This window comes from Fulmarus glacialis, unplaced genomic scaffold (assembly GCF_000690835.1).
Source record: "Fulmarus glacialis isolate BGI_N327 unplaced genomic scaffold, ASM69083v1 scaffold17119, whole genome shotgun sequence".
Classification (NCBI taxonomy): Eukaryota; Metazoa; Chordata; class Aves; order Procellariiformes; family Procellariidae; genus Fulmarus; species Fulmarus glacialis.
The window spans coordinates 10257-25314 of record NW_009234056.1 but is presented as its reverse complement, the minus strand read 5'-3'; the positions used below and the strand labels follow the sequence as shown (position 1 = coordinate 25314).

General features: G+C 41.9%; 1 protein-coding gene across 1 annotated transcript in view; it reads left to right on the top strand.

Annotated features, from left to right (window-relative positions):
* Positions 1-10995, top strand: part of PDDC1 (Parkinson disease 7 domain containing 1) — a gene marked incomplete at its 5' end in the record, with an annotated part of 11824 nt that extends 829 nt beyond the window's left edge. Inside the window, 4 exons of the mRNA XM_009585542.1 lie at positions 1216-1310; positions 2518-2611; positions 4513-4624; positions 10947-10995. Of these exons, the coding sequence (XP_009583837.1) occupies positions 1216-1310; positions 2518-2611; positions 4513-4624; positions 10947-10995 (350 nt within the window). The remainder of the gene's footprint in view (positions 1-1215; positions 1311-2517; positions 2612-4512; positions 4625-10946) is intronic.
* Positions 10996-15058: the final 4063 nt, after the last annotated feature.

The window sequence follows — 15058 nt, the reverse complement described above, 5'->3', positions numbered from 1 at the left end:
TGTATGTATATATATACACACAATATATATGTATTCTCTCTCATATATATACACATGCACACTGTATATTGCTATTTTTTAAAAATAAATATTTTGCTAAAGTAGAAGCTAGGAGACATAGCAGTTTTAAGCTTTGCTTGGGTAAGAATGTCTCATTAAAAATGTATGTTTGTTGTCCTAAAAAGGACCTTCTTCTCTACTCCACATGGATCTGTTAATTTCTTTAGTTCATTCAGTTTATACAGTTTTTGACTGACTTATGTGGTGTTGTCTTAATTTTGTCAAATCTGAAATGGGTTTATGATCAGGCTTTTTTGTGTGTTACTTATATTACAACTAGTTTATCCTTTCCTCCTTACTAGGAGCTAGATACCATGCGTTGCTGATTCCAAACTGTCCCGGGGCTATGACTGACCTTGCAAACAGTGGGTACCTCGCTAAGATACTGCAGCACTTCAGCACTGAGAACAGTAGGTGAACATCGTTAGATATTTTGTTAAATAAAATAGTACTACGGTACTGTTCATGTAAGGCTGTTACCTTCCAATGACTTAAAAATGTTTAAATAGTTGAAGAGCATTCAGAACTGGAAAGAGCTGCTTTAGAGAAATCATAGAATCATAGAATCATTAAGGTTGGAAAAGACCTCTAAGATCATTTGAGTCCAACCGTCAACCCAACACCACCATGCCCACTAAACCATGTCCTTAAGTGCCATGTCTTTTAAATACTTCCAGGGATGTATCTTCTCTTTAAAAGTATCCTCTTTATGTAAATGTATATTAAAAAAAAATCATAGCTTTTCAATGCTTGTGTCAGAAGAGGGTTCTCTGCCTTACAGTGATACAGAAATGGCGCTCTCCAAGTCAGTAGGATTCAAGGTTCAGACCCAAATGTGGAATGTACCAGGATCATCATTAAGGCTGTAGTTAATCAAAACTTGTGTGCGCTTCTCATTTACCTTTTGAGTATGTGTTTTTCTCTTTGACTGTTGCTGTCTTTGGATTTGGAGTTATCACCTAGTAACTCTTTGCAAGACTGGGGCAATTCTTATTGTAGTGTGCAGGAAAAACCTTACAGCCTAGGAAGGTATAATCAGTGCAGGATAATTTTACTGCATGAAGGCAATACGCTGTAACATGAAGAACCTCATTGACACTCAGCTGTGTTTTGGCTGTTTGAAGATGCTCACAATACGCTTTGATTTTTCTCTAGAGCCTATCTGTGCAGTTGGACACGGAGTTGCAGCTTTGTGTTGTGCCACCAATGAGGATAAATCCTGGGTATTTCAGGGATACAGCCTGACAGGGGTAGGTTGAGCTTTCACCTGATTTTTGCAGTTTGGGAGCTTTTTTGCTGTGTGGGGGCCTGTGATTTCAGGTGCCAGTGCTGGGGTTTCTGGTCTCATCCTATAACTTTCTACAAATATAAATCATCAGTTTGGTACCCTTGGTTTATGTGCGAGATGTGGAGAGTTGTCATTGGCAAGGGAGCCCAGTACTGAGCACGTGAAGGGATTGTCTCACTTAGCTGTCATGTGGACAGTGTTTTCCTTCCGATTGTTCAGTAAACTTTAAACTGAATCCATAGAATGCTGGAAATGGCTGCTGCAGCTCTTTGGATTCACAGCAGAGGGCTTCTAAGAATTACTTTTTTGGTTTCATGAATGCTGGAGGTGAGTTATATTTCTCAAGATGCTCTTTCATTTTAAAAGGTAGAAGAACGTTTAGGAAAGAAGGCTCTTTGTACAAACTGGCTTGTAATTCAAGAAGTGGGCAGATGCTGTTGATGTTTTATTTAATGTATAGTCATATCTCTGACCTCACAGACTGTTTATATGGCAATTGTACTTGTGTGCCGAGATGATGCAAACCTCTATAGTACAACTTCTAGGGTTGAAAATTTACATGCAAAGTTAAGAAACTAAGTTAATGGGACTCACAAAAGCTATCAAGTCCTGATGTGCTTGTATTTGGCATTACAGTCCATGATAAAATATTTTAAATAAGGCATGACGTGGCCTAGCTATGGTTGCTATGGAAACCATAAAATTCAATTTCCTCCAGTGCATATAAAAACTGAACTAAGTAGTCTTAATTTTTCTCTCTTCATTTAAGCTGTTTCCCATATTCATTCCAAAGCGGAGTACTGTTATTTGGACTCTGCAAGTGGCACAGCATTTGTGTCCAAATGTTTGTGTCCAACAGCCAAACAGGTCTGCGCTTTCATGAAGTTAATTGCATGCACACTGTTCAGTGTCCAGTTGATGTGCAGAAATTGCTTGGTGTCATTCTTTTTGTCTCCCTTAAGAATTTTCAGTTTGCTCCCTACAGAAAATCCATAGAAGCTGCTTGTGGTCATTTGGTTTGTGCTTCATTTCTGTTTCATTTCCTGTATATAGTTGGGAGAATCCTAGGGGGAACAGAAAAATAAATTGCAGGGGGAAGTATGTGTTGGGTTTGCATGGCTTTTTTCATAAAAAGCAAGAGAGACTTACTTCCTTTTGATCTTTTTCAGCCCTCTGTGTATGAACTGGTAAGGCAGCCTAATTTTGCCAGTTTGTCCATTATTGTGGAAGATTTTGTGAAAGATTCTGGAGCTACATTTAGTGGTATGTCACTCTCTTGTTGTCCAGGACTTCACGTTTCGTGGCTGCGTTTTGGAAATGAATATTTGTGTGCCAGTTTTACACAGCTGAACAGGACTCTGACAGGGTATTTCATCTTCCATTCCCATTTCATGGATATAAACAAATACCCTAGTGGATTAGAAATTATGAGAATAAATACTGTGTGGAGAAGTAGGGCAGTACAGTACAGCACACTGATCTCTGTGGTTGTCCACGCATACTCTTTTACCCCATGGTAAACACGAGGTCGCTTGTCCTGCTGTGAAGGAGGAATGTGTGCTGCAGGGAAGGGTGTGTGCAGGAGAGTTGCCATCCATCTGCAGATGCACAGCCCATACCTGCAGGGGAGTGTCTGTACGTAGGTAGTGTGCTGCAGCTGCTTCCTTGCTGCATGGCAGCATGTGCTCTGCCGGGAGAGGTTAAGTTCTGGATTTTGGGGTTGTCTTTTATTCAAGCAAATGTTTCATTATTTAAAGCTGGAGGCACTATACTGCATGTTTTTGGTTGCTCTGATTAGTTGCCTTAGCCATGAAGTAATTTACTTGTAGCTAGATCTGGTTTTGTAGTATTTTCTTGTTTCTTTACTAGTAATTTCATTAATTATTATTAGTCAAAATGTAGAAGTTTGACTTTTGAACTGCAAAATCTGAGGTTCTGCCCAGTGTGAGAAACTAAATCCATTAAAGCACAAAAATGTCACTTTTTTCCTAGATTATTTCTGGATGTGCCGGCAAAAGTGTAATTTTCCTTTACATGGTGCTTTCTTGCAATACTGAAGAGCTACAGGGAGAATTAAATAATGAGCTATAAATGGTTCTATTCAGTTGCAGCTGTCATTCAGTCTGCTATTTTGTTAGGTAATTTTTTAGGATCTGTCCTTAAAGAGAACAATGAGATGCCCGTGGTATTTAAGTCATCCTTTATTTAACAGAATAGTGCCACCCATTGAACTGATACAATTTGAAGTGGCCAGATTAGAGATCACACACATGGCATTAATAGGAAACAGAACCAGGCTCCTAATGCCATGCATTTATTTTTCACTAAGAAGAAATGCCACTGTCTTATCAAATTGTTGTATATTCTTTGCTTAATCCTCTTCCATCCATGCTGCTGTCAGCCTGCTTGTGTGTTTAAATGGCATCTTTATGCTTTTCGAATGAGCTGCTGCCACCACCTTCTGCATAATGGGTTCAGTACTGAGAGCTTAAAGGCTGGTGTCTGTGATACCTGTTACGTCACGTATGCTTGGTTGCGGTGGTACTGGCAAATTAAGCAAGAAGAGGAAAAGCCTGTGGGGTTTGAAGGCACTTAGCCTGTATTTAGACAGTCAGTGGCTGGAAGAGGGAGAAGAAAATAGAGTTGTTCATTACTGACAAAATAATGGTTCTATCGGGAGTGAGATGACTTAAAAATACTGGAGTACTTGGAGTACTGAACAATTGCTGGCAGATATTAATACATCAGGCTACTATAGCTGGCCAGAAAATAAGTATTTTCCTGCAGGCTTTTTGTAGCATGGTGATTACAACTTTGATGCCTTACATTAAGAAAAGTTTATATTGTATAGCAGGGTAATTAATATATACTTTGAGGTTTTTATTACGAAAATCTCTTGATATATGCACTTTACCTATCTGATGTTAATTGAATCAAGGGACCAGTCCTCCTCTCCTTTCAGAGAAGGACTTTCTAGTGAAATTGTTTCAGGATTGGGGGCTCGAGATTGTCCCTGTCTGTGGGGGTTGTAGATCAGCATGTCAGTCACCCAGCAAATCTGGTCAAAATAGTTACCTTCTGTGTTAGTTCTGTCAGAGATGTGATACTGAAACTGAAGTAGTGTCCACTGACACAACGCTTGTTGCTTTTTCTCCTTTATTTAGCCAGCAATCCGGATGCTGTGCATGTTGTGCTGGACAGGCACCTGGTGACAGGACAGAATGAGAATTCCACTCTTCCTGCGGTCCAGAATCTTCTTATTCTTTGCAATGTCAGGTGAGGCAATATGGGAGATAAGAACTAGGAACAGACAGTGGTGAGCATCTTTTAGTTTCAGGAATATTGTCCCCCAAAAGAATTTTTTGCCTAGGTTAACTGCTGAAGTGCGTGTCGTCTTTGTTTGATCTAGCTATTCAGTCGGTTATGTCTTTTGGTAAAAAACATTTGTGATTATTAAAAAAAAAGGTAAAAAGGGATTGGGAAATGCACAGCTATCTATCAGGACTGGTAAAGTAAAATGCAGAATAGGCTTCACTAAGTATTTCTGTTGAGAAGCATCTCTTGTGTGTTCTTTGTGGTTTGGCAAGTTAGCATTTAGTCAGCAATGTTTTAGGATTCTGGGAATGAACAGATTTTATTGATTTGGTAATGGCCTGGCTGTTTGACTGTCTTTCATCTTGTCAGATAGAAGAACACATATAAAGAACAACAAAAATCTTTTGTTCAGATGAATGTGTGTTAGAAGTCCTTTACTGACTGTGGACTAACAGGTCGTGTCATGTTTGGATGTGGTTCATGCAGCAGGAAAGGAAGGAGCAGGTCTCTTTGCAAATAGGATGGATGAAGAGCCAGCAGGCTAAGGATTTTCTTGTCTGTTAACTGGATAAAACATCCCTCTAAATTTCTGTACTGGACTATGAAGTGGCTGTGACAGTGAAGTGGCAATGTCAGGTTTTGCATATATAGAATGGATGAAGGTTGTGAATAAGAAAACTTTGAAGTGCATCACGCTTCAGAAGCAACTATGAAACCACCTTGCATTTTTGTTGCGACATCTTTTTTCACTGCTTCTCTCTAGACCCTTAATTTACTGATGTGGGGAACTCTTAAAAAAAAAAAGTTGGTGCTATGAATACAAATTGCTGAAGCTGAAGACCTTGCTTTAGGTTGACATTATACTGATTGTTAGTAACTGCCCCAAAGAGCACTCAGAACTCTGTGAACAATCTGCTGTTTGTTTCAAATATCAAAATCTACACCTAGAGCTTCACTGAAATGCAGTTTCAGATGCGTTCTTGCCTTTCTTTTGGTAGGTCACAAAGTTACTGTCTGAACTCTGTGTCTGGGACACTTGAATATACTTGGAATAGGATGGAAAGTGCTTAGCTAAACTCTGAATAAAGCAGAACCAGTTGTTTGAAGGCAGCTCACTGTGGCGATACTGTTAGCATAATGTGCCCTTGTTTTCTTCCTTGCCTGTTCAGTGTTGGACTTCTGTTTAAAAAGTTTGCTCAGCTGTTTTCAAATGGTCTTCTAACTGGTTATCTGTTCTCCTTTGTGGTGCTTGTGTTATGATTTTTGTTCTATATGAAACGTTTGAAATATTTCTCTCTGGCAAGTACATTGCAGTTGTTTCATGCTGGAATTTTGTGGACAAAGAAGAAAAAATGTAGGCAGCTAATGTGGGTCACATCTTCTGAAGAACCAACTGTAAGATGAAATTTGGCCTTCTCTGAAGTTGGGCATGGAAAGGAATAATCAGACCGAGAATACTTTTTGCTGTTGCAGGCTCAAACATACTATATCTGTGGGAAAGTAGACAGATTAACATTTTTCCTTCACTCTTGGAACTGAGGGCAACGTTTCTGCAGTGCTCTGTGAGGGAAAGGACCTTTGCAGTTGCATTTTTTTCTCAGCAGGATAATAGGATATATTGATTATAACCAGTCATCAAGCAGGGTAATTTTAAGCCTTTTCCATAGAAATTCAGTTTTTTAGCTATGTCTCAAGAATTCAGTGTGATTTTGAAAGATAATCTGCTGTGGGATTTGTTGGGTCTTCTACTGTTATGTTCTGGAGCCCAGCCACATTTTTGGCTTTGGTAGAAATTAAAATTAGAATTTGAAGTTAAAATTGGGCTTTGATAGAAATTAAACTATCAAGTAGCTTTGATAGCTTAAATCCTCATTCCTGACAAGTTGTCATAGGGATTTGTTGACCTCTGTCACCATCAGGGCATACTTCCCATCTGGATTTCTAGTGGGCTGTCTGCTGAAATGATGTGGAAAGTTTTTGTACTTGTACTGCAGTAGTATTTGGAATTTGGGTAATTTTGTGTTGAACACTGTGCACCTACAGCAAGGAGACGCTCTCTGCCACCAAAAGCTTTATTTAAATAGAGAAGGTGAAACTTCATCCCCTAGACTCCACTGATTGTCTGAGCAGGGAACTTAGCGGGGCTGGAGTGAGTTAATAGAGGTCCTGGAGGAGGTGGGTGCAACTTCTGAGGTGAGGGAGCTTTGCCACACCTGATCTAACCCCTGGCTGCAGCTGCAGAGCAAAGTCTCATTTCTGAAGTGGGAGTCTGAGAGGCTACAAGTCTGTATTACCTTTGAGATTGTGCTTCCATGTGGTTCTGTCAAAATGACTAGACCTTTCATTGCCTGCCTGTAAAAATAGAATATCGCTGTCTACTCTGTGTCCTGTTTTCATTCCTTATTTGTGAAGTTCCATCCAGGCTCCTTCATAAGCCACCAGGTGAACAAACAGTATTCAGACCACTACAGGCTTTGATCAATTCTCTGTTGTACTATTTTCCTTGTTTTGTGGCAGCCAGGACCTGTTGGAACTGCTTTGTGCCTGTATCTGGAAGTACGCTGGTGTACAAAGTACACTGCCTTTAGACTTTTTGTAACACTTCCTTGTTCTTCCCATATGGGAGCAGACGAAGAGGAGTTACCGTGTGTGTCTTCATTCTTTCACATCGCATGTGCATTTCTATCCCTTAGCAATCTAAACAGTCTCCAGTCTTGAAGCTGTTCTTGCAAAACAGAGGGAGAATTGCATGATCCAGCAGAAAGTGGCTGGAGAGGTGATGTGTGCAAGTGTGCGTGCCTACAGTTTTCTGATGAGGTTGATGAGGAGAGAAGGATGCTGGCTGCGTGGATGTTGCCGAACTTCTAGCAACAAAGCAAAATGACCTTGGTAAAACCACCCTCTCCTGTGGATGGTGGGCTAGCATTGTGCCATCTTTAGAAATTACACTGGCAAACTGAGCAATTAGTGATGATAGCTCTTCTAAGTTCTCATGCACTATGACCAATTTTAGCCAAGGATTGGAAAAAACAATTCTAAAACTGTGGGAAAAGAAGATCAAATTAAAGTAGAAAATATGTGAAGCTGTTTAATGTCATGCCAGGTACATTCAGGAAAGTTTTATTCTGTTTATTCTGTGGGGATGTTATGTCAGTGGATTAAAATATGAAGGCAGTATCCATAATTTTTGCTTGTTATTTTTTGACTTCTTTTCTTTACCATACACATATAGAATTAATTGCACTCTTAGTTGAGAGGAGAGAGTTTATGACCTTTGGTAAGTTTTCATTTAGTTCTTCATTTTGGAAAAGTTTCAATACAGCAGTAAACCTCTTGACTCCACAAAAATTTTCAACACCACATCAGGCTATTTCTGTTACTCCTATTTATTTTGAAACTAAAAGCAGCAGGGTTGAAGTACAGGCTTCAAAGGTGATAGCATGTCTATAGCTTCGGGTATTGTAGCATACTCCCATGCTTTAGTTCCATGTTAATTTTGTTCTACAAATGTAACACTTGATATTTTTTGTTATTTTTATCTTCTGCTTAAAAGTTATTTACATCAACTAAAATCATGAAGTGAGATTACAGAAAGAGTAATGACTCTTGGATAAGTCTTGCATTTTGAACTTCCTGTGTGAAGAATTTGAATACCTTGGTTTGTATCTTCTGCACCTTACTGTGCTTCCTTCCTGGTGAAACTGAGAAGCAGGCCAGTATCACAAAGTATCACATCCCAGGCATCCGAGCACCGATATTTCTCCTGAGTTTGTTTTCCAGCTTAAAATGTCATGCTTAAAATGGCATGTGTTCTCCTCCCCTGGTTGTAAGAATACAGCATGCTCAAACTTCTCAGCAGCCCAATTTTAAATACTTTTCTTACCCAATTATGCATAACAAGACTGTGACAAATAACAGCAGCTGGGTTTGGGGGGGCATTAGCATAGATGAGAAATGTTGCTGCTTATTGCCTTGTGCTCGTTGACGTTTATCAGTGTCTTAGCTTGTGGTGTAGTTAATGTTGTCTCTGCTTCACCACCATGCAGGCTAATCTTTAGCTTAAAGTTAATTTGAATTTAAAGATACGTGTTTATGATCCATCTAGTGATACGGGTTAGAAATCATGTATAACTGACTTGAACTGGTGAGAAATCAGCTAAAGGCAGTATCAGGAGTCCTCAAAACACGCCAGCTCTTAACATACTCATTTAGCACACGTTCTGCAGTGTGATGGTTTTCCCTTCTACCTGGCTTGAGTGTAGCAATTTGAACTCTGCAGGGAGGATGAGCTTTTGGCAATGCTTGCACATGCTTGGTGTATCACTGTCTTTGTGATCAGTTGTTTATAGAGGATTCTGGTATTTAAACCACATGACAGGCCCTTTTGTCCCAAAGCCAGAAACTGCTTCTCAAACAAATTGAAAGCTTCAAATTCTGGAGATTTTCAACCCACACAAATCCTGATTGTTTCAGTGTTGTGCTCTGGAGTGTTTGGTGCTTTGGTCCTCGGGATGTTATCAGCCAGGCTTATTTCCTTAGAAATCTGTTCCTGATAACATCCAGCTACTGATTTTTTTTTTTTTTTATTTAGGGAACCACACACATGAAGAGTGTTACATCTTGTCTGGGCTTAACACATGGGAGCATATTCTGTATTTTCCTCTGATGTTCTTACGGGCAGACATTGAAGTATCCGCTAGAAGCATCAGAGTGCCTCTGCAATACATGGAGCAGAAACACTTGTGGGATGAATCCAAAGGGACAAAGGGCTTTCTGAGATGATTTATCCCTAGGATAATCTTTACAGCAGTTGGCTCACAGCTGTAAAGAAACATTCCTGTATTGCATCCCCACAAAGGATTTCTTCACCAACAAGAAGACAACATATATCACTGTGCATCCCAGCACCACACTCGCCACTAAAGCTGTGTAGTTGGTCCCTGCAGGGAAGAAAGGAAAGGTAGAGAACATCTTTAAGCTAATAGGAGTCTTTACTGGCAGTTTTAAACGTAAGTTGTGAAGAGGGATGCTCAAAACACTTAAAACATTTGCAGACTGATGCACCAGTTGGAGTGAGCCCCAAGACCCGCTTGTGGGTGTGATCTCAATTTTGATGCTTTTTACATTTTAATTCAATTTAAGTTTTGGCTGTAACAATAATGAAAAGGTGGTCTTTCTAGTTTAACTAACCTAATGTTTACAGGGCAAAAGAGATTAATGAGTGACATGAAAGGAGATGAGGAATGGCCAAATCCCCAACAGCTTGGGCTTTGATCATGAGTCCTCTGTGCTACCATACATCTCCTCTAGCTTGATACTGTAGCTGCAGTCAATGGAGGTAGCTTAGATCCTCTGAAACCAGAGAAGGTGTCAGAGACAACTTGGGGAGACTCAGCTTTTCTGATGAGAGGAAGTGCCTCTTCAGAACACTTAACAAAGCATTTGCTTGTTTTAAGGGATCCCTTACAGGATGTTTGAACTCAGTCCTTGTCGCCATCTACAGCTTAGTCGTACTAGTATTCCACTAGTGTATTAAAATGTTTAAATAACATTCTTTTCCTGGAGCTTCCACTGTATAATCTTTTTAAAAAATTTAAAAAATCGAACCTTCTGCTTTATTCATCTTTAGGTTCTGTGTGATAAGCTCTGCCATTTGATTCTGAATGTCAGAGTGCTTTTCTGTTTAAACTGACTTTTGTTCATTGCTGATGAAACGGCCGGCTGTGCCAGCCACAGCAGTGACAATTAACTGAGAATCACTGGGCTTTGCTTGTGTGCTTGCTCTAAACAACAGCAGTGAGGCCAAACGGGGTAATCCTGGTAGGACTGAGTTCCACAACTCTACAAGAAATTACCTGTCTGCTGCACCTATTTTGCAGCACTGTCCCAGAAGGCTACACCAGTGTATTGTGTCCTCTGTAGTGTGCCAGCCACAGCAGTGACAATTAACTGAGAATCACTGGGCTTTGCTTGTGTGCTTGCTCTAAACAACAGCAGTGAGGCCAAACGGGGTAATCCTGGTAGGACTGAGTTCCACAACTCTACAAGAAATTACCTGTCTGCTGCACCTATTTTGCAGCACTGTCCCAGAAGGCTACACCAGTGTATTGTGTCCTCTGTAGTGCTAGAGTGTTCTCTACAGGAAAATGTTTAACACTAGCAAGAGATAAAAGGAGCCTTTTGTCAAATGCAGACTTGTAGGTCTGTAGGGCATTTCACTTCAGCTTGAGGGTCAGTGTGTTCCCTCAGTTCCCCTGTCTGGGATTTCCATGTTGTCCCCTAGGATGCAGAAGATAGTGTCAAAAGCTGACCTGTCGTCCCGCTGGGACTAGGCAGCCAGGAACACTGGGGCACTACTTTCTCCTCTGTAATGCCAGTGCATCAAAACAAGTATCAGAATAAATGGAAATAACTTTGATCCTGATTCGCTTTAAAATTTCAAATGGTGCCTATCAGATACAGACCAGTAATGTGGTCTGTAATAACCTATGCTGGCTGTATTTGATAGTCCTTATAAATGAATCTCTAAGGACTAGTTTTAAAGTGAAATTCTATGTTGGGAGGCTGAAAATAAATTAATGTACTTACTATGTCAGTTTTATGGACCCTAGTAGCTGTTTTCCCAACAGCTCTGCTCTCCTGTACCTCTCCTCTTGCACCCTTGTTTCAAGAATGCAGGAAGCACCGAGAGCAGCTGCATGTGTCCCTTAGTGTGTTGTGTCATGGAATGCAAGAGGGAGCTGAAAGAGGAAGGAGAAGCTTCCCCCCCATCAAGCTTTGCATGTTTGCATAGAGCTGCTGTTGAACTTAGAAAGCTGCCACCATGAGGGAAGGTTGATAACTTGGCATTTGTGCTTATCAGTTGGTTGCTGCTCTGTGAATCTTGGAAAGGAAGAGGTGCCGTGGGACATTGCAGCCTCCCCATGAGGTGGTGGTACTGCTCTAGACAGACCTTTGCGTTCCTCCTCAGCCACCAGCAAACTCCATCCCCAGACACCAAGTGCAAAGACGTTACTTCCCTCTTGCGAATTCCCGAGGAAGGGCCTGCCACTTCTGTGTACCTATGCTGGGCAGGTGGGCTACAGCTGAAAGAGGGGAAAAACCTGGGACACCACCCAGGGCTACAGTAGCACAAAATGCATATTAACACAGGGTTATATACACTTAAGCTGTGCTGTAAGCAACAAGATATTCCCGTGGCTTTCCAGTAATCTGCGACCATAGGGTCTGCTCTGCCACGCTCCTTCTTTTCTTAGGAGGATGAGGGCAGCATAGTTAGAAATCTTGTAATGAAAGCCTCAATCCTTTGTCACCTCCTAAAACATCATGCACTAATGCTACTCTGCATGCTTTCCTTAGAAATTATCCCTCCTCAGCATCACCTGTTGCTAAACCCTCTTTCTCCCCAAAGGTCTCCACTTTGCAGTTTTTCTTTGTGTAAAGCCAAGGGCCAACCCTGAATTGTAGCAGATTCTTTTAAGTTCATTTCTAATCTTGAACTGAGTGAAATTTAAATAGGTGTGCTGCCACTGAAGGTGTGTTTGAGCCTGTGGAGTTGTTCTGGTCTGTTGGTCTCCTAGGTCAGACACCAGCAATATAAACTGGAGTCACGTATCCCTGGGAATAAGAGACAGGACTTGTACTGCTCAGGTGCTGCAGAGGTGAAGTAGAATTCCTGGCTTAGGCACAACATCCCTAGCTGTTAGTGCAAGGTAACGCCAGTCTGAGTATCAGACTGCGTCCAAGTGATGTGGACCGTAGCAAGATAAGAGTCCCTTCTGCTTTCTAGAAATGCTACCTTTCCTTAGGCAAAACTGTGCCTGGAGGGTGCTGTGACTGTGTGGATTTCACAGGACAAATGGGAGACCCCTTTGCAAATACTCACTTTGCATGATCCAAATACATCTGAGCTCAGACTGTAACCTAGATCCCAGCGGTAAAGCAAAAACAAAGTCAAAAAACTAAAGGTCAGATCATAAGCTTCCTTCAGTTATACTGAAATCAAAATTGAGTGGCAGAGTCCACGGTGGCCTCTAACAATCCTCACCCTGACAGCATGGTGGCTGTTAAACACACAGAAGCCTGACAGGGCCTCCTGCAGTTGCTGTTTTCCCAGGAGATGTTCATAGATGCTGTGCCTCTGTGAGGCCCCATGTGTGCAGCCCTGAGGGACTCAGGACCTTATCCTGCAGAAAGGCAAGAAAAGAGTGTTGGGTGCTGGGGGTCATGGTGTGCTCACATCAGAGCTGGATTCCTGCATGGACCACAAAAGCAAACCAGCCCTGCCCTTGGGTTAGAGTCATGAATTGCTTGCCCTTTCTTTGCTTTCTGGGTGGTGGAGTGGTTTTACTTATTTTCCCAGCAGAAGATAAATTTTCTCTTCAAATACAAATGCCGGATCATACAATTTCTGTATAAGGTTTCCAAGACTTCCAGGCTAAAGCCATGAAGCCCAGCAGCCCTGTAGAGAGCAGCTAGAAAAGATGGAGCCTGACCCTGCCTCCGTGACTGCTGTCACCTCAGCCCTGCCTGGATGAGCCATCAAGTCCCCAGGGTGGGAAACACCGTCAAACTTAAACCTGATCATCGCTACTGGTGATGTGTTTGAAAGAGCAAAAGAGACAGAAGGAGACCAAGCAGCATGCTTGGAAAGGGACTAATCATGCACCACTCACCACCCGCACAGTGTCAGGCCCTCAGCTGCAATAATACCACGAAACAGCTACCATAAAATGCAGGATCAGCACCAAATGTCTTCAAAAGGCAACAGGAGTCTCCCCAAATATCCATCGGCCTAACAGCCCATAACTGCTATTATACGTGCATTAGCCATGCTATCCGATTGGCAGCTGCTGCTTGGTCTCCTTCAGGAGTAGAGCGGGTGGTAAGGGGAGACTTTCTGTCCCAAGGGGTTGGAAAGGTTTAGCCTTTGTGGCTGGGAAGGATTACTGGCTCTGCGTGCATTTAATGAAGTGCAATGGCATTTTAAAATCAAATTCTATAGTGTATGTATTGGTTCTTTGGAATTTACACATATACACATTTTATTTGCCCCTACTTGCTGAGTCCAAGCTTGTCCTTGTGACTGTGATAGCTAAAAACCTTCCTGGGAGACACAGACATCTGCTCCCAATTTCTTAATCTGAGGAGGTATGGAGATCTGAGAAGCCACTAGGAGGAGTTTGTAAACTGGGCTCAGACAGGATCCTGGGCGAGATCTCTTCATCTCCTGAAGAGAGATGAAGTTGAGGAAGAGTTATGAGGTAAAGGTTCTCTGTGCGACCAGATAAACAGGCGTATAGGCTGAAAGTTTATGTGGTTGTTGGGTTTTTGCTCCATTTCAGAATGGATGTGGACTTTGTGACTTAGCCACGTACATCATTCACCTCAAAACATCTAGCCTGTGCTGAAGAGAAAAAGCCCCAGTGCTGAAGTGGGAAACTGCCGCTGCTACCAGAGCAGGTAAGTGAAAATTTTAAGCATGACTTGTTCATCTCCTGCCCCCTCAGCTCTTGGGGGGACCATGTGTCTATAACTAAGCAGAGTAAGCTTTGACTGTTACTGAGGCACCTTTTCCTGCCTCCTCTTCCCCTTTCACTGCAGTATTTTATTGTCTCTTGAGCAACTTTTGGAGTGCTTCAGAGTTACGTTTGAACCCCACAGTGTTACTGACCATGGCCAGCTGTGTCCCAGCTGTGTGAGGTGACAGATCCCATGGCTCTGTTGGTGGTGTGAGGGTGCAGGGCACTTGCCTCATCCAGGAGGAGGAAGAAGGGGTATTTCTTGCAGAGGCTCAAAGCCTCTGACTGCCCAACTTCACAGCAGCAAGCCCCCAAATTCTTTGTGCCTGAATTCACACCCTCCCATGGTGCAAGGCTTGTTGCTCAGAGATGTGTGGTGTTATCAGCTTAGCAGGGCTCAGGACACACGATTCCAGAGCAGAAAGCTTTTACTGGGCTCCTCATTCCTCAAGTGACCAGCTTTGATCTGTCGGTATTTTAGGGCTGACTGGGAGGTATTTTTAGAAAACTGTTAGTTTCTTTCTGATTGAGAAAGCTCCAGAACAAAGAGGCTTTGGGGAAAGTGAAAGGGCAGCAATTTGTCAGACAGACCTCGCCTAGAAAAGACCAGTCCAGCATATTTGTGACTTTGAGCTACCAGTTACCAGTAGGACAATGTGACAGTAAGGAGGTGGGTACCCTCTTCTAAGACTTTCCTGCATTCTCATCCCATGACAGTTCATCCCTGTCACTGACAGGGCATTTGTCCTAGTGATCATAAACCAAAATCCAGGATGTGAGACACGATATAAAATATGATGTATACACATGATGGCATTTGTGTTTTGAAGTCTATTGGTGTGTACTAGCAACCTAGATAGGGGCTTTGGTTAAG